This window comes from Paramisgurnus dabryanus, chromosome 8 (genome assembly GCF_030506205.2).
Source record: "Paramisgurnus dabryanus chromosome 8, PD_genome_1.1, whole genome shotgun sequence".
In the NCBI taxonomy this organism is placed as follows: Eukaryota; Metazoa; Chordata; class Actinopteri; order Cypriniformes; family Cobitidae; genus Paramisgurnus; species Paramisgurnus dabryanus.
This window is the reverse complement of record NC_133344.1, coordinates 34,824,720-34,844,248: the sequence shown is the minus strand read 5'-3', so window position 1 is coordinate 34,844,248 and position 19,529 is coordinate 34,824,720. Positions and strand designations below refer to the sequence as shown.

Below are 19,529 nucleotides of genomic sequence, written 5' to 3'. Positions count from 1 at the left end.
AGTGCATGCAAATAATGCAGCAAAATACACTACAAAACAAGAGAAGAACTATGGCAACAACAAAAAAACAATGAGGAGAAATACGTGCTCGTTCCGTGCTTTAGTTTGCTGTTTATCATTATAAACGTAGGCTAAATAGCAAAAATGATATTGTATAGCCATGAAAAAGTGTTCTTACAAAACGCACATGCAAAGCATTTTAGCCTATTATGTGAAGAATGTAAACAATTGTGCATCTAAACAAGGCATATGATCATTCGGCTTTATTACCTTATAGAAATAATATATCAAAAAAGAGCTGGAAAACACACAAGAATTTGCAATCCAATCGCTGGTTCCAAAGCGGAGCGAACCTATGAATATGCATGTGTGCCCCGCCCATTGGGACAGTTTTTCACGGGGACAGAATTTCACACAACACCGGCGGCAAAATATGATTGTTTACGTGTGTTGTTAGCTTGGTAGTAGAGGAGATTTTCGCGAATCCACACTGTTTTACCATGCCTGGAAGTCACTGCTGCGTAAAAAACTGTTCCAGTACATCACACGATGCATATGGAAAACATAGAAACAATGGTACACAGTTTTTTAGATTACCCAAATGGAGACAGCATCAGGGAGAGCAAATCTCTGACCTGACGAGGAGACGACGGATTGCTTGGTTGGCTGCAATAAGAAGAAAGGACCTTACTTTCGATTTCACCCCCCAGTCGATGAGAGTCTGTTCTTTGCATTTTCACTCAGGTAAGTTCTTTAAAAATGTCTTTATGTTGTTGTCTCTTAAAGCTACGAAGTGTAGGTTACCTAATGTTGTTGCAAACCCTGAAGTGATTCTGAACTTGCTGCCTAACGTTAGATAACTATCTAACAGACTGTTGCCTCTTCGAAAATGCTCAATGACCAACCATTAATGTTAAAGGGTTAGTTTACTTTAAAATGAAAATTCTGTCATCATTTACTCATCCTCATGTTGTTTTAAACCTGTATGAATTTATTTTTTCTGATGAACACAAAAGATGTTTTGAGAAATGATGGTAAACACAGCAGATAGTGTCCATTGACTTCCATAGTAGGAATTAAAAAAATATGATGGAATTTAATTGGTACCGTCAACTGTATTTCTCAAAATATCTTCTTTTGTGTTCATCAGAAAAAAGACATTCATACAGGCTTAGAACAACATTAGTCTGAGTAATTGATGACACAATTTTCATTTTTGGGTGAAATATCCCTTGAGCTAAAAAGTAGTTGAGATTCTGCTCATGACACTATGCTACCTTGTTGGTGGAATATTGTCACTGTAGTGTGATTGTCTCTTTGTTTTGTACACCAGTTTTTCCCAACCTTTTTTTTGTCTTGTGTACCCCTGAGCCCTTTTGTCATACCATGACTAGTGTTACCCTCTCAGGCTGTATCCTTATTTTACATGTGTTCTCCGATGGAATGCCAGTGGAAAGCATTAATTACATTTCTTTTATCATAATCTAATTATTCTGTTATAGGTAAACCATTATATGAGAATATGACATTACTAAATAGTTGAGATGTTGTGAGATGTCATAGGCACCTTGTTGCCAGTTTAAAGCATTGATTAAATAGATTTTTCATAATCTTATTATTCTGTTTGTAGGTAAACCATCATTTGAGATGTTGGAGAACCACCCTGACTGGACACCATCCCTGCGGTTAGGCCACAATGATGTTAAAGAAACAGATGAAGCAAGATATCAGCGGCAAGTGAAGCGCAGGACCCAGAAGCGGCCGCCAGAGCAGGACCACCAGCAGCCGCCACCGCCAGCCCAGGACTACCAGCAGCCGTCACCGCCAGACCAGGACCACCAGCAGCCGTCACCGCCAGACCAGGACCACCAGCAGCCGCCATCGCCAGCCCAGGGTCACCAGCAGCAGCAGCCGCCATCACCACCAACCCAGGAAATGGAATGTGGACTCTGCACATCTAGACGAGATGTTATCAACAGTCTTTTGGAAGAAAACAGAGAGCTGAAGCGGGAGCTTGATGAGTACCGGATGAATGAGAACTTTCTGGGTGGTGATGATAACACAGTGAAGTATTACACGGGGCTTCCAAACTTTGCATTGTTCCAGACACTTCTAATCACCCTCACTCCATATCTGCCTCAATGTAGGATGAAGAAGCTCTCATCCTTCCAGCTTGTCCTATTGACTTTAATGCGCCTCAGACTAGACCTTCCCATACAGCACCTCAGCCATCTGTTTAGAGTACATAGGACAACAGTTGCTGATGCCTTTCACCATACCCTTGGAGTGATGTACGCACAGCTGTGTCCATTGGTGCACTGGCCAAGCAGGGAATGCTTGTTGACCAGTATGCCACACCAGTTTGTGGAATCATTTGGGAACAATGTGGCTGCCATTGTGGACTGCTTCGAAGTGTTCATTGAGAAACCCTCAAATGTACTGGCAAGGGCGCAGACCTTCTCTCAATACAAACACGCATACACAATGAAATACCTAATTGTGATCACGCCCCAGGGTGTCATTTCCTTCATATCGAACGGGTGGGGTGGGCGCACAAGTGACAAGCATATAACTGAGCAAAGTGGTTTCCTGAACAAACTGTTACCAGGTGACATTGTGCTGGCAGATAGGGGCTTTAATATAAGAGAAAGTGTGGGTATGATGTGTGCAGAAGTCAAATTACCTACATTCACAAGGGGTCGTGCACAGCTGGAGGCGAAAGATGTTGAGGAGACTAGGGCCATAGCACATCTCAGAATTCACGTTGAGAGGGTGATCGGTGTTGTGCGCAACAAGTTCAAATTCTTACACTCAACTGTACCTGTGCACATGCTTGTCAAATGTGAGGGCGAAAACCTAATGCCTTTAGATAAGATTGTCACTGTTTGCAGTGCCTTAACGAACATGTGCAAAAGTGTTGTTTGAGTGCCTTGTTCACTATTTTTTGAAATAAATGCTTGAAACAAGTTGATATGGCTTAACAATATTTATTGAGAACTGTGTATATATATATATATATATATATATATATATATATATATATATATATATATATATATATATATATATATATATATATAATCTTTTTTTGGGTGGGTAATCTCTTGGAAAAGTTGCAAAAGAACACAAAAGTAGTGCAAAAGAACATGTGTGCATTCAAAGTATTTCCAGCATGTAAACAATGACAACATAATAATAAAAAATTGCACAACACTGTATGTCCCTTGAATCCATAGTCTGTCAAAACTGAATGATCAACATGGCAGCTCTTATCTTTATCACAGCTGTAACAAACCAGTAAACGACTTGATAAACACTCAAAAACCAAATCTGGAGATGTACCAGTAAAATGAAATAATATCAGCATATCACAGGAAGCACAAAATTTGTCTATAAGGCTTGTACTTTTAATTTTGTGTTTCAAGGAATATGTGTTCACAATGTATGGAAAAAAGTGTTTCACTTTCCCCAAACATACTTTTTATTTAATTTTAGGTAAACGTTTTTTATTTGGCAAAAACAGAAAAGGCACCTTTAGTTTATTTAACAATGTCCATATATGTGCATGGAGGCAAATGGTCCAGGTCTCTGTGCCATTCCGCTGCAGGGAGCTCATATGGATCATTATGTTGGATGCATGAGAGCTTCTCCAAGTACCGCCGTTTTGCGTTTGGTGTAAGTTTGTTTATATAAGGTCCCTTTTCTTTAACCTTATCTTTTTGCATTGCTTTTTATTCTTTCTCTCTCTTTATCGTATTTGTATATACGTTTCTGCTGCCGAAATAATAAATGCCCCAAAATTAAATAGCTCTGATAGTCGCGCCACTGTGAGGTTGCCTCTGGTAACCGATAGCGTCTCCTACCGTCATGGCCGACAGGCTCTGACCCCGCCCAAATCGGCACGTGACTCCTCATTCTCAATAGGTCATAAACCCCGCCTCCCCCATGTTATTCAATGGGACTTGTCGACCAACTAAATTTAATTACACTTCAATTATCGTTTTTCTGAAGCTGGTTTCTGTCATTTACCGTAGTTTTTATCATGCTGATGTAAATTCAAGTGTTTGTTTCACGGACACTACGTCCATATTATGGTTCTTAAAGGGACACTTCACCCATTTGCATAAAGCTTGTAGAACCCCAGTCATGTTTTTGAATGGTCATGCATCATTTCCTCAGTTGTCGCTGAGACAGGAGAAATACAGATTTCAGTGTTGCACTTCTTTCTTTTAATGATGTAAAAATCATCATTTTGCCTCATTGAAAGAAGGAAGTCCAATATCTTTGTTGAGGGGTGAGACTACAAACACCCATCTTTTTTCTCGGTCAAATAGGGACCAAATTCTAAATGTATGTTACATTTTAACTACAAATATGACACACTTTCAATAAAGATTAATGTTTCTACAGGTGAAATGCTCCTTTAAAGGTGCGGTGTGTAAATTTTAGCGGCTTCTGGTGGTGAGGTTGCGAATTGCAACCAATGGCTCAGTTCACTGCTTACCCCTCGCTTTTAAAACGCATAGAGAAGCTACAGTAGCCACCACCGGACAAACATGTCAACTTCAGAGACAACTTAGTAAAAAAAGTTTGTCCTTTAAGGGCTTCTGTAGAAACATGGTGGCACAAAATGGTGACTTCCATGTAAGGGGACCCTCTGTGTATGTAGATAAAAAGGTCTCATTCTAAGGTAATAAAAACATAACTATTCATTATAAAAGGTCTTTATACACCACTGATAATATAGTTTTGTATATTATTTTGCATTTCTGACAAGAGATCCTTCTTAAAATTACACACTGCACCTTTAAGTGGGTCATTCTACAGAAACGTCCACTTTTGGTATGGCAAGATGTCATAAAATGTATTTCTTTTTCTAACATTTAAACTTAGACCACATTATTAGATTACTCTTTGACTTTGAGTACACATACATGACAGCTTAATGATTTGTGTGTGTGTGTGTGTGTTATTATTTTTTGCATGTCCTTAAAGACTGCATACACCATTTTTTGGCACTGGTGTGACCTTACTTCTTTAGCAATATTAAAGGTGTTTATGAAATATTATTTTTATTTTTTTCAGCTTTAAAGCTTAATACTTAAGTGTAACACAATTCAATGAATTCAAAATTCTCATCATGTCACATGTAAAAGATTTTATTTAATGTGAAAGGAAAAAAACCACAGTAACACCAGTGACATCATATATCACCAATCACTGCTGTTACTGATCTTCACTGCTGTTACCCATAAGGAAAGTAAAACAAGTGACAGTAACACCAGTACCAGTGACAATTTTCATGAAAACTGCATTTTGCTGGTGCAAAATATCAAACCACATGTTGTCAATCATTGTATACTCACTAAATTAAGTAGTTTAATCCATTTATATTCTAGTTTTTTTGCAATTCCCAAACAATAAAGGAGGTCATACCAGTGACTTAAACTAAAAGCTTCATATGAAATCATGAGATAAATGAAAAGATTTCTGATAACTGAAAAGAGACAGTCGATGGATCTCCAGGAAATTGAAAGAGGGAAGTCAAGTGATGTCATCCGTGTAATTTTTATTTAAAAATAAGAGCTTTTTTGTTAAACGGTAACACCAGTGACACAACTCCAAGGGACCACTACTTTCACTATATGTTTTATAGAATTTATTTAGCATTTTGTTTATTAATATAATTTACATCATATATTTGGACACATAACTGTATTTTAAATGGAAGAAAACAGTTTTTGATCTCAAAATAAAGCATTTTCCCTCTGTACATGACCGTGGGGACGAGCACTTGTGTGGTGCTTGGATTTCTAATTAATTTATAAAAATCAAATATTGCCACATTGATGGCTCAAGAAGGTGTAATTGTTCATATAACACATTGTTTCCTTTTAAAATATAAAAAATTGTGTTTTTCCAAGTGTAATATTTCTGTAAAGGCTAGGGACAGAAAAAATGACATTTCCGTAGAATGATCCAAGTACGTTTCATCTGAAGACTCTCTCTCCTCAGATGTCCAAAGGTTTCTCTCCTGTATGAAGTCTCTGATGGGTTTTTAAGTTACTTGACTGAGTAAACGTCTTATCACAGTAAGAGCATTTGTAAGGTTTTTCACCTGTATGAACTCTCTGATGAGCTTTGAGACTAGATGGATGAGTGAATTTATTCCCACAATGAGAACAGACAAAAGGTTTCTCTCCAGTGTGAACTCTTTGATGGGCTTTTAAATTTCCTGCCAAATTAAACGTCTTGTCGCACTGAGAGCATTTGAAAGGTTTTTCACCTGTGTGAGTTCTCTGGTGACACACTAACTGGTCGTGTTGGTTAAACCTTTTTCCACAAACACTGCATTGATAAGGTTTTTCTCCAGTGTGAAGTCTCTGATGGGCTTTCAAATAATATTTATTAAAACGTTTATCACAGTGTGAACATTGATAGAGTCTCTCTTGAGAGTGAATACTCTTGTGTGATTTTAATGTATATACATTGCTAAAGGTTTTGTCGCATTCACTGCACTGATGCGGTCCCTCATTGGTGTGTGAATGCACGTGTTTTGTCAGATTGCTTTTTTGGCTGAATCTCTTCTCACAGTGAGGACACTCGTATGGTTTTTCTCCTGTGTGAATTCTTTGATGAGCAGCAAGGTTTCCTTTGTTGGTGAAGTTTTTGCCACATTCAGTGCAGTGGAAAGGTTTTTCACCAGTGTGTGTTCTCATGTGAGCTTTCAGCTGAAATAAGACGACATAATTCTTCCCACACTGCTCACAGTTAAACCGCTTCTTCTTTCTGTGCTCTTCTGAATGAAGTTTCTTCTCTTGTAAGGTAGTAAAGCTGATCTTACATCTCCTGCAGGTGAAGAGTTTCTGTTCTGTGTGTTTTTTCTCATGTCTCTCTAAATGTCTCTGTGAGCTGAACGTGGAAAGAGTTTGTGCTGTCAATCGCTCTTTTGATGTTGAGGATGTTTCTCCATCACAACATGACTCAATCTTCACATCTGAAAGAAACAAACATATAAAGACAACCGTTTGAATTAGTTTTAATACTATATAGTAGGAGAAAACAGTACGTGAAAATATTAGTATGTCCGAATCTTCAGAATTCATAAGTAGGCGAGAAATCCCCGGATGCTGTACTGCGTCCGCCCAGATTCTGAACCTGAAGCAAGCATCGATGGATATTTTTCTATCCAAGTCTTTCCAGGATGTTCCAGGTGAAAAAGTAGTACACTCCATAGTGTACTTAAAGTGCTTTATTTTCGCACACTAACTTTGTACTTAATATACTAAAAATTCATCTTTAGTACTTCACTAAAGATATATACTCTATACTCTAGTATTCATCTAAATGTACTTCACTGTGCTATTTTGAGACACTATGAATATGAACTAAAATGTGCTAAAAATGTATTTAGGTACCACTTGAACCCTTCATTTGTATGAAAGTTAAGTTCAAGTTTAAATATAGCTGCAAGCAGCAATTACCGGGGTCAAGCCAAAAAGGGCTTAAAGTTGAGTAAAGTTGAGTCCGGATGAGCAGTTTATAACAACTAGCAAAACCTCCTGATTTCAGACAAAATATTATAACAGTTATCAGCAAAAAAGCTGTGTTCTCATTCAGTGAAATCTCTGCCTCACTTCTCGAGGAGCATTGACAACTAGAACACTGAAGGAAATGTGAGTGGTGCTTGCAGTGGCAATACTCAGGTCACAAAATGTTACAGTGGTGTTAATGAGTCAAAAGAGCCCACCCGCGTGTCTCTACGATGTTCTGATGCAGAGATATAGCTCTTGCAAGAACAGTTGATAAGGTATTCTCATTGTTTGCTAGGGAGTGCAATTGCATGAACCAATGAAAATACTCCAGGCCATTAAAGGATTAATTCATGGTGACTCAAGGTTTAGTTGTACTGTAAGAGTAGGGTTAGGCAAAAATACCATATTTCTAGCTCAAAACCACTAGGTGGCGCAATGACAAAATTGTGCATGCAACGTCAGGTCACAATTGTTACATCTAGCTAGTTTTATGACTATACACTTTAGTTAAGTGAAAAAAAAGTTGTATGACCATGAGGTTGCTTGATTTCAAAGATTTTGTTTAATTATAAGGCCAACTAGTGGTGCAAGCACACAATTTTTTTTTGTGTAGACTCAGACTGTGGTCGTACATCAGCGTCTCAAATCTGGTGAAAAAAATCTATGTTCGTTGCGGAGTTATATCTATTTATGTGTAAAAAACACCAAATTTGAAGGCAATTTTTTCATTTTTTGCAATTTTTGGCCATTTCTGATGGAAATTTTGATATAACGCCAATAGAACTTTTTGTTTAGAAGGTAATGCAATGTTCTTCCTATGGTGTTTTCGAGTCGATCAAAATTACGCTCGCAGAGATATTCGCCCGTGTTTTTTAAGCGCTATTTTAATGCACAGGGCTAATCGTAAGACGAAATCTGGCATGTTTGGTATCGTTGGACTCAGCAACTATTCAGGACTTCAAGGAAAGAAGTCCTGTGAAAATACGTCAATCACAGCCAAAGTTATAGGCGTGTAAAGCATTAGTCTGACCACTAGGTGGCGCTGTGACAAAACTCTGCATGCTCCCTCAGTTCCTGACTGGGATCACAGCTACCAAGTGCCGTGTCAATAGACATAAGACTGGCGAAGATACATACTAAAACCTGTTTTTTTTTGCGCTCTACGTAAATTTTGTTGACGCGGTATACGACAACGGATTGGTTTATCAAAATTCTTTTAATAACTTTTTGCCGTGAGTGTCTCTAGATGCTGCATACCGATTTTTGTGGCAATCGAGCAAAAGCTCTAGGATGAGTTCGCAAAAGTAGGTTTTAAGAATAATTCAAAATGGCGGAAAAATTCATAGGGTCGAATCATTCGAATCGTCTTGAGCCAAGGAATCAGAGGAAACAAGAATTTCATTTCTAGGACTTACGGATCAGAAGTTATAAGCAAAAACGTAAGTGCAAATTTGGACTATTGGTGGCACTAGCGGGTTTGAGATAGAGACTCCAAATTTGCTGTGTATATTATTTGGACTGTCCTCTATCAGTGTGCCAAATTTCATAACTTTCCTACATACGGTTCTATGGGCTGCCATAGACCGCAATGGCGCAGGAATAATAAAAAAAAGAAAACTAACGGATACAAGAGGGGTCTTCGCCCATTCTGGGCTTGACCCCTAATAATACAAGTGTTAACTATATATATTTTTAATACAGAGATAGTATGTTAAAAGTGCATTTTAGTTCATATAGTTATCAGTGATTTCATTACATTTCTACTTGCCACAGACGCAATAAGTGGAAGAACAATTAAAAGACCTAACAATTACAATAGTGGTCTTCGCCCCCAACACTAGCGATCAAAGACAATATATTAAATGCAATGCATGAATATATTTACTAAGTGAGTAATCCACATTTTGTAGAGGAAAGTCAACATTTTTTGTTTGTACAATCCTTGTTGCATTGTCTGTGGGCTTTGACTCAGTATAACAGAGTAAAGTCAGACTGAGATCTGAGTCCTGTGTTTGATCACAACAATCCACATCCCGACAACACAACACACAGTAAGATTATAAATGATTTGATGTTGTCAAACAGACAGTTTGGTTCAGGTATAGGATGTTTAAGCTGTACAAACCTCTCTTTTCACACCTTCATCTCCTCTTATCCTCAGTTTTGTCTCCAGTAACGCCACCTCTTTCTTCAGCTGAGAGATTTCTGTGATGAAATCATCAATATCCAGCATGGACAGATCAGTTCCTACTGATTTACAGCACATCATCACATCCATCTCATCTCTCATCATCAACACTTAAATACACAAAAACAAGACCGTTTACACTCAATAAAACACTCGTGGACACATAAACACATCTTCTTCTTCTTTTCCACTTTATTGGCAACCGCACTTAACAGTGCATTACTGCCCATAGATATGTATATAAAGCCTTTATATACATATCTATGTTACTGCCATCTTCAGGTAGCATGGAGCTTGGACCCCACGCGAGCTCTCTCTTTCTTTAGTGGGTTTATCGGCGGACTGAAGAGCTGCGGAGCGCCACCTATTGTACTGGAAAGAGAAGACACTCAACACTTTATTCATCGGTCATAATAATTACATAAGGTGGTTGTTTCTTCATAGTGTGGTAAAGCCAAGGCTGTCAATGCTGATTTATAACCAAGGTAAAGATTTAGTGTCAATGAATACAGTCTCTGCAATATAGAGATTTGCACTTTTATATATAAGGAAGGAGGGTTAAATGGTGTCAAACAAATAGGCAAGTGCTGAAGAAATATAGGAAATTGTATAGAAAATAAGAATGGCAATACCCTAGGGCAAAGGGTGACCCGAAATGACCTTTAATTTGGCATGTCATGCAACGTGAAATAAGGAAAAAGGTTAAATATCATTAATACAGATGTTCGTATCTCCAATTAAACATTTTCTAATTTTTTTGTTTTATTTGTACATTACAAAAATTTAGTTAAATGCAAGGAATTAAAGTCAATGTTTTTTATGTACATGAATATTTGAAGGTTTACAGCATGCATCACGAAACTTGAACTCGGGAATATGCTAATAATGGAGAGGTCGAGGCAGTGTCACACAGACAAAAGGAAATTTTAAAATTATTGGCTATATATATATATTTTACAAAAAATACCTTTAAAAATAAAACTGTAGATATTTTTTTCTGTTAGAAAAAAACACAGCATCATTTACTTTCAGCCCACGGCCCTCAGTAAGGTTCGAGGAAAAAGTTTGGGCACCCCTGCCCTAAGGGGACACATGCACACTTGGCGCAGTCTTCAGGCCATTATTGTGATTTTTTATAGTGCGTTTTTAATAAGTTATTGTGCAAAGATGTCATTTAAACGCTAAAAAGGCAAGGGCCCCTATGAACCATGTTTTTTCCTTAATAATAAAGTACATCATATCAGTGAGTTCATCTAAAGCTTCATGAAATCAAGATGAATGAGAAAAAAAATTCTGATATTGAAAAGAGACAGTGGACTGCAATGTCATCAGTGTAATTTTATTTATTTTGTGTTAAAGGATTTTTTAAATGGCAACACCAGTGACCCAACTTCAGGGCAACTTCTACACTACTCATTTACATCAGGTTGTATTTTAAATGGTAGAAGAACCTGTTTTGATAATATACCTTCCCCTCTGTACATGACTGTGGGGACGACGAGCACTTCTGTGCTTGGAATTCTATATTGATGGCTCAAGAATGTGTTATTGTTCAAATTACATTTTTGTTTCATTTTAAAATATAAAGAAATTGTAAGTGTTTTTTAAGTGTTATGTAGAAAATTTTCCACACTAGGGTAATTAATAATGTATACTTCATACAAATGTTTTTTAAGAAAACATCTTGTTTTTTCAGCAGAACCTTCTTTATGTCTAGATAAAGGAGTCCCACCTTGTTTCAGCCAGCATACGGTCCGTACCATAGGCTATACCTCTCCAGTACAGCAGGAGGCGCTCCGCAGCTCTTCAGTCCGCCGATAAACCCACTAAAGAAAGAAAGAAAGAGCTCGCGTGTGCTGTGTTGTGGATCCTTTATTGATTTATTTCTTGCGTGTTTTAAACAGAGTCTTGTCTCTGTGTATTTTAGTGTTGAGGTTTCGATGATGATAGATGAGATGGAAGTGATGTGCTGTAAATCAGTAGGAACTGATCTGTCCATGCTGGATATTGATGATTTCATCACAGAAATCTCTCAGCTGAAGAAAGAGGTGGCGTTACTGGAGGCAAAACTGAGTTTAAGAGGAGATGAAGGACTGAAGAGAGAAGTTTGTACAGCTAATGTTTCTTTACATGAGTTATTCTGTGTTTTTGACAACATAAAATCATTTATAATCTAACTGTGTGTTTGTGTGCGCGTGCGTGCGTGTGTGTTATGTTGTAAGGATGTGGATGTGGTTTGTTGTGAACCTTTAGTGCATGTGACTGTTGGGAGCTCCACAGAGTCTCTGGATTCTGACTGTAACGCCGGAGATCAGCAGCAGACCTCAGTCGAAGTGATGGACTGCAGCGACCAGATGTTGGAGACGGGAAGAGAAACCACAGCCGAGGATGAGGGCAATCATAATGATGGTCATGATATAATTCCTTTAGGTATGTCTCCTCAATTATTGATTTTTATAATTTTAATTGCTATGTGATTACATATTTTATAAAAGGGGGGTTTAGTCACAAACTCACTAACCACATACAAAAACAATTAAAGACTAAAACTAGTGCTAAATTAAATAATTTTAATAATATAAATAAAAATATATAAATTATATTAAATTATTGAAGTAAATACTTCTGTGTAGGGGTGCACCGATATATCCGCTGATGATGCTTGCTATGCTTCTCAATGAATAACTGTAGCGTTTTTTCACGTAATTAATTGAGAAGCATAGCAAGCATCATCACCCGATTTATGGGTGCATCCCTAGTTTGTATTGATTCTAATAAAATATTATAAAAAATGTAACCACATGTTTCCATAATGTAGGTATGATGACAACATTTTCAAAACCCCCAAAGCTCAAAATGTATGACATATGTAGACAGAGCAGACATTCCCATTTACAAAGATACCTGGATTGTAAAAATCCATTGAGGATTGAAAAAGGTTATGATATTTTTAATATTCGAAATCAGAGCAAAAATGTATATATGGATGTCATTGTAATATGTGTGACCGTAAATGCTGCTTATTCACATGTTTTTGCTTGTAACTTTCTCATTTCATGAGATATTTGTGTGTAATTTTAACAGACGGTAGAATTTTGTTAGTTCTTTCAAATGAAATCATGAACATTTACTGTATTAGTTGGAATGGGCAATTTAGTTGGAATTAGTTTGTCATATTCAGACCCATGGTTTTTAGAACGATCCCTGCAGTTCTGATGTTCTGACAGGAGGTTCGCTAATCTACCACCACAAATGTGAATACCAAATTTCCACGTGAATACATTCTCCTTTCTCGGTTTCGATGAAACTTTGTCAGTACCCAGATAAAATATATATATGATTTCCATTCATAAGCTATCGGATCGATTCGATTCTCTGTTCTCAATGAATATAGATTTAATACAAATACTTTATTTATAAAAAAAAAACAGTGAACATAAGTTTACAAGTGGGTAGTTAATAAAAAGAAATTAAGAGCCACCAACCTGTATATTACACTTTGTTTATTTTAGGTACACTTGGGTACATTAAAGGAATATTCCATTTTCTTAAAAGAAAAATCCAGATAATTTTCTCACCACCATGTCATCCAAAATGTTAATGTCTTTCTTTGTTCAGTCCAGAAGAAATTATGTTTTTTGAGGAAAACATTTCAGGATTTTTCTCATTTTAATGAGCCCAACATTTAACACTTAACTCAACACTTAACAGTTTTTTTCAACAGAGTTTCAAAGGACTCTAAACGATCCCAAACGAGGCATAAGGGTCTTATCTAGCGAAACGATTGTCATTTTTGACAAGAAAAATAAAAAATATGCTCTTTTAAACCACCACTTCTCGTCTAGATCCGGTCCAGCGTGACCTCACGTAAATGCGTAGTGACGTAGGGAGGTCACATGTTACATATATAAAACGCACATTTGCGGACCATTGTAAACAATAAACTGACACAAAGACATTAATTAGTATCAGTTGACATACAACAACGTAGGAACGGTCCTCTTTCAAGACGCTTGTAAACAATGGTGCGGAGTTTCGCGTTCGTCCTCTGTGACCTCTTGACGTCATGACGTATTGAGTGAGGTCGCGCTGGCACATCACGACCGGATCTAGACGAGAAGTTGTGCTTTAAAAGTGCATATTTTTTTATTTTTCTTGTCAAAAATGACAATCTTTTTGCTAGATAAGACCCTTATGCCTCGTTTGGGATCGTTTAGAGCAGTGGTTCTTAACGTTATTCCTGGAGGCCCACTGCCCTGCACATTTTGTATGTCTCTTTTGTCTGACAGACTCAGTTCAGTTCATGGAGATCTCTTCTAATGAGCTGATGATTAGGGCTGGGCGATTCGTCCCCATAAAAAAATCTGAGATTTTTTTATAAAAAACTCGATTTACGATTCGAATCGATTTTTTTCCCCGACCCCATTTAAAACAAAATAATTGCAAACTGTATATATTTTTAAAATATATATTTATTATATTTAATTAAAATGCATCAACAAAAAATTGGGAAGGAATGAAGATTGGCGAATGCAAAATGTATGTCAGTGTTTCCCACAGATCTGAAATTTACTTGTGGTGGTAGCTGGTGAAAAGGGCAATCATTATAATCCACCGACAAAAAATGGTCTACTATACATGTGACACAGAACTAATAATGTGTGACACAACACAATACTTTGAATTATTGAACATTAATATTAATTTCACATTATAGTTCATTAATCTAACCACCCCAAACTTTCTTTGTCATGAACAAAGCTGACACTGTTTGTCAAAGCACCACGAAAACACTTTCTGTTTTTGCACTGGTATATGAAGCAATTTGACGACCCCTTTTATCAAACTCAATATATACAATACTATGTACAGTATATTAAAAGACAGTGCAGGTCTATAGATTATACATGTGACTGATGTTATAATGGTAATAATTTCTAGAGATAGGCACTTTTACTGCTTCTGCTTTCTATTTCTCTTTTGCCGATTAAAAAAGCTTAATCCACTCATTATTTCAGATTTAAAAGTTTACTTGCTGTCCTGATGACAGACTTTACATTACAGCTTAGCGTTTTTTTATATCCTGAGTCAGCTTTAGCTTTGCTCGTTCAGTGCAATGGGCTTGACATTAGCACTGCTTTTTGCTACAATCTCTGTGCAAACTTTTTAGATTTTAGAAAAGATATGGTCTATTAATAGTATAGATTAGATTATAAAAAAATGGATTAAAGAAAATGCAGCGCGTGGGCGCAACAAGAGACAGTTGTCATCACCATAAAAACCGGAGGCACGCTGAAACTTCACTCGAGCTTTAGGTAGCGCTCACGGCAGTTCTCCGGTCGAATCGGGTTTTACACACAATATTAATCATACTTGGGACTCAAAGTAATAAACTAGGACCGACCCGGACCAGACTGACCATTTCTAATATAAACCCGGAACCGTACGGGTCCTCTCAGGGAAGAAAGACCTCTAATGGTAAAACTCTGCTCAAGTTCAGAAACATAAAGGATACGATGTGACACTGAGCTTGCTTCGCGTCGCACCCAATTCATTGAGAAACTAAGAGCACGTGAACGGACACTCAACGGGAGAGACACAACGTGCTTGCACGCAAAATGAAGCCAACTTGGATGCTATAAACACATATGCACATAAGCATATGCGACCATTTTGGTCGCAGTGTAGTTCCCTGGCTGCTCAGTTACCTCAGTATGTGCTGCAGTTGATCCAGTTTGCCGTGCTGGATGATGAGTTTATGATGCGCTGGTCGCTGGATAATGAGTTTATGACGCGTGCATCTTCACGGGCTCTCTCAACAAAACACGGGTCATCCAGTCGAGTTCAGAAAATACGGAAATTCGTAAAGTGATTTTTTTTCCTGGGCGGGTCCATTTTACCTGGGCGGAATGCCCAGTAGAGCCTATGTTTGGGAAACACTGTATGTACTGCTCTATACTGCAGAGGGGGAGAAAAAAAATCTAAAAAAATCGATTTTTTAAAAAATATGAATCGATTTGACCTGCCAACTCGATTTTAAAATCAAATCGATTTTTTTCCCAGCCCTACTGATGATTTGAATCAGGTGTGTTAAATAAGGGAGACATACAAAATGTGCAGGGCAGTGGGCCTCCAGGAATAACGTTAAGAACCACTGGTTTAGAGTCCTTTGAAACTCAGTTGAAAAAAACTGTTACGTGTTGAGTTAAGTATTAAATGTTGGGCTCTATTAAAGTCCATTAAAATGAGAAAAATCAAAAAACATAATTTCTTCTCGACTGAACAAAGAAAGACATCAACATTTTGGATGACATGGTGGTGAGTAAATTATCTGGATTTTTCTTTTAAGAAAATGGACTATTCCTTTAAAACAGAACCCATCTCTAATTTTCAAATGCATGTTAAATACAATACAATTTTGATGCAAGATGAAAAATGTATGCTAAAAAAAGTAAAAACTTGATCAAACAGGATCAGGTTATTAAAAAAAAAAACGATACTCGCCTTTTTTAATCGACCACGTTTTTAAAAAAAACGATTAATTGATAAAATAGATTTTTTTGCCCAGCCCTAGTATTTATTGTAGTATTTAGTAAACAAATACTACATCCATGCGGCGAGAAGTAGATATTGCATGACACGCATCTTAAGTAACAAGCTGGATGAAACCCAGAAGTTTGACGCGTGCGCCCGCGATGTCAGCATTGCTACAAAATGTATTAATTTGATATGCACTGACCCAGCTATAATAACAGTACAGACAGCTGTGCGATCTGAAGAGACACATCTCAATTCATGCTTCTTTGTGTAAATAAGAATGAAAAGAGAATTGAATTGTTTCGTGTTTCTTTCAGATGTGAAGAGTGAGTCATGTTGTGATGAAGAAACACCCTCGACATCAAAAGAGCGACTGACAGCCCAAACTCAAGAGAAGAAACTTCATTCAGAAGAGCACATAGAGAAGAAGGAGTTTCGCTGTGAGCAGTGTGGGATGGTTTGTGTCTCTTCTTCTACTCTAAACATTCACATGAAGACACACACTGCTGAAAAGTCTTTCCACTGCAGTGAATGTGAGAAATATTTCAGCAGCAAGCACAGTCTTGATCTTCATAAGAGAATTCACTCAGGAAAAAAACCATACGAGTGTCCTCACTGTGAGATCAGATTCAGACAAAAAGGCGATCTGAAGAGACATGTGCGTTTACACACCAATGAGAAACCGCATCAGTGCAGTGAATGTGGAAAAAAATTAGATTCAGGTTCGTTGAAACCACAGCAGAATATTCACTCTGAAGATAAACCTTATCAGTGTTCGGACTGTGATAAACGTTTCCATCGGAAATCTTACCTGACGGTCCACGAGAGAATTCACACTGGAGAGAAACCTTACGTCTGCCCTCACTGTGGGAAGAGCTTCTCTAATTCATCTTATTTCAAAGTCCATCAAAGAGTTCACACTGGAGAAAAGCCCTATAAATGTAATGTTTGTGACAAGAGTTTTAATCAACGTGACAATTTAGTGTCACACCAGAGAATTCATACAGGTGAAAAACCTTACAAATGCACTCAGTGCGATAAGACGTTTACTCAGTCAAGTTCCCTTAAAGCCCATCAGAGAATTCACACCGGAGAGAAACCTCACGTCTGCTCTGATTGTGGAAAGAGCTTCTCGAATGTTTCTCATTTCAGAGCTCATCAGAGAGTTCATACCGGAGAGAAACCTCATCAATGTAGTGTTTGTGGGAAGAGTTTCAGTCAACGGGACAATTTAGTAAGGCACCAGAGAACTCACACAGGTGAAAAACCGTTTAAATGCTCTCAGTGTGATAAGACGTTTACTCAGTCAAGTTCCTTAAAAACCCATCTGAGACTTCATACGGGAGAGAAACCTTTCGTCTGCTCTGTTTGTGAAAAGAGCTTCTCTAATCCATCTCATTACAGAGCTCATCAGAGAGTTCATACTGGAGAGAAACCTTACCACTGCTCCATCTGTGAAGAGAAATTTGCTTTATTGGGAAGTTTTCGGAATCATCAGAAGAAACACGCCAAGGAACAAGCTACAGTGAAAACTGAACTTTCATGCAAAGTGGAATCCAATAACACTGTGTAATGCAGTGGATGTAGTTGTGTGTGTTGGGCGGAACAAGCCACGAAGCAGTTTTTTATATATATATATATATATATATATATATATATATATATATATATTAATGACGACTTATGTTTTTCTTACTTACAAGTGTATGTAAAGTAGAGGTTCATGTAAATGTACAGGCACATAATGATCAATTTTTTTTTTAGTTCACCCAAAATTGAAAATTCTGTCATTTACTCACTCTCATGTTGTTACAAACTTTTTTTATTCTAATGATCACAAAGGAAGATATTTGATACAAGCCCCAACTGACATCCATAGTAGGAAAAATAATACTATTAAAGTCAATGGGGCTTCTGATCAGTTTGGTTACAAACATTCCTCAAATATCTTCCTTTGTGTTCATCAGAACCAAGAAATTTATACAGGTTTGTTTCAACATGAGAGTGAGTAAATGATGACAACATTTTCATTTTCAGGTGAACTTTAACTTGAACATGACAAAATTTGTACAGTTTAGATGCTTTAAAATTAAATGCATTCACAACCGTTATCTCTATTATTATGTTAGACATATTATTTAGTGTTTTTTCTGTTTGCTTTTGAGAACTTGTTTATAAACAATGTGTTGTCTGATGACAAAAAAAAATAAAAAAAAATAAAGCTGCAAGCATAATAAACAATAAGTTTCACACATACAAAACACTGTTTACTAACAAGGGGACCCAGGCCCATTCAACAAATTTCCAAGTGGGCCTCAAGATGACTAAAAATGATTCAAAATAAGCTAAAACAAGTTAAAATCTGGATATTTCTTAGGCCTCGTCCACACTGAGACAATAGGTCTCATTCACTAAGCATGCGTATGCACAAATTTGTTCGTAAAATGTGCGTACAGATGTTTTAACTTATAAATCATGATTCAACAAAAACTTTCAAACTAAAATTTATTCTAAATGTTTGCAAAAACGTTAGAACAACTTAGACCAGACATGCGCAATAATCATAAACAAGTAAAAAGAACCCTTTAATATATATCTGTGTTATATATTTTATATATTTTTTCCTTGTTCATGAATATTGCATACGTGTGGATTATTGCGTAAGTTGTTCTTACGTTTGTAAATAAATTTTAGTATGTTTTTGTTGAATTATGATTTGTAATTTAAAACGTCCGTACGCACATTTTACGAACAAATTTGTGCGTACACATGCTTGGTGAATAAGACCCAATGCCTTTGTCAAGAAAAAAAGTTTTTTATAAATGCTTTTCAAAGTGGACAAATTGTAGTGTTGTAGTGTCGACTGTGAAAACTGCGAATTTTCCATTTTTTCGTTTAAAGAAGTAGAAAGTAAATGATGCACCTTTGTCCTTTATCAAGAATAAGGATTCATTACAAAGAATAAAAGGGAAGATAAATCACAATAATAACAAGAACAGGAATAATAGAACAAGAACAGCCAGGAAAAACATTGCAGACATAACACAGAAAAAAGAATAAAGAATAATTACATAGTTTATAAAAAAACTAATCCAAATGGGGTTTTAAAAATATTTTTTTAAAGAGTGTTTCATGATATTGTTTTAAATCATTGAGAAAAGTATTAAATAAAGGCTTAATCAATAATATAACTGCAAAAGCTCTTCCAAAAGTCTGAAAAAAGTTGTGCTGCTAATAAAATAATGAGAAGAGATAGGAAAACCTTGCTG

The 19,529-nt window shown here is 36.8% G+C and overlaps 3 protein-coding genes across 3 annotated transcripts; 2 read left to right on the top strand and 1 right to left on the bottom strand.

Moving 5' to 3' along the window:
* The first annotated feature begins 426 nt into the window (after window positions 1-426).
* Window positions 427-2,940, top strand: LOC135770500 (uncharacterized). Its single transcript, XM_065280179.1, has 2 exons — window positions 427-744; window positions 1,631-2,940. Exons 1-2 carry the CDS (start codon window positions 501-503, stop codon window positions 2,923-2,925), a joined length of 1,539 nt encoding a protein of 512 aa, XP_065136251.1. The 5' UTR covers window positions 427-500; the 3' UTR covers window positions 2,926-2,940.
* Window positions 2,941-5,607: 2,667 nt separating this feature from the next.
* On the bottom strand, window positions 5,608-9,923 carry LOC141282519 (uncharacterized). Its single transcript, XM_073815626.1, has 2 exons — window positions 9,661-9,923; window positions 5,608-6,997 (listed from the first exon to the last, which is right to left on the bottom strand). Exon 2 carries the CDS (start codon window positions 6,717-6,719, stop codon window positions 6,012-6,014), a length of 708 nt encoding a protein of 235 aa, XP_073671727.1. The 5' UTR covers window positions 6,720-6,997; window positions 9,661-9,923; the 3' UTR covers window positions 5,608-6,011.
* Window positions 9,924-11,537: 1,614 nt separating this feature from the next.
* LOC135771414 (uncharacterized) lies at window positions 11,538-18,493 on the top strand. Its single transcript, XM_065281651.1, has 3 exons — window positions 11,538-11,828; window positions 11,946-12,153; window positions 16,578-18,493. Exons 1-3 carry the CDS (start codon window positions 11,664-11,666, stop codon window positions 17,831-17,833), a joined length of 1,629 nt encoding a protein of 542 aa, XP_065137723.1. The 5' UTR covers window positions 11,538-11,663; the 3' UTR covers window positions 17,834-18,493.
* The last annotated feature ends 1,036 nt before the right edge of the window (window positions 18,494-19,529 follow it).

What these genes read in the sequence shown, in the direction of transcription:
- LOC135770500 (XM_065280179.1), top strand. Translation starts at nt 501, where the DNA reads ATGCCTGGAAGTCACTGCTGCGTAAAAAACTGTTCCAGTACATCACAC. An exon ending in TTCTTTGCATTTTCACTCAG is followed by an intron (nt 745 to 1,630) that starts GTAAGTTCTTTA and finishes TTCTGTTTGTAG; the next exon opens with GTAAACCATCATTTGAGATG.
- LOC141282519 (XM_073815626.1), bottom strand. Translation starts at nt 6,719, where the DNA reads ATGAGAACACACACTGGTGAAAAACCTTTCCACTGCACTGAATGTGGC.
- LOC135771414 (XM_065281651.1), top strand. Translation starts at nt 11,664, where the DNA reads ATGATGATAGATGAGATGGAAGTGATGTGCTGTAAATCAGTAGGAACT. An exon ending in ATGAAGGACTGAAGAGAGAA is followed by an intron (nt 11,829 to 11,945) that starts GTTTGTACAGCT and finishes TTATGTTGTAAG; the next exon opens with GATGTGGATGTGGTTTGTTG. An exon ending in TCATGATATAATTCCTTTAG is followed by an intron (nt 12,154 to 16,577) that starts GTATGTCTCCTC and finishes TGTTTCTTTCAG; the next exon opens with ATGTGAAGAGTGAGTCATGT.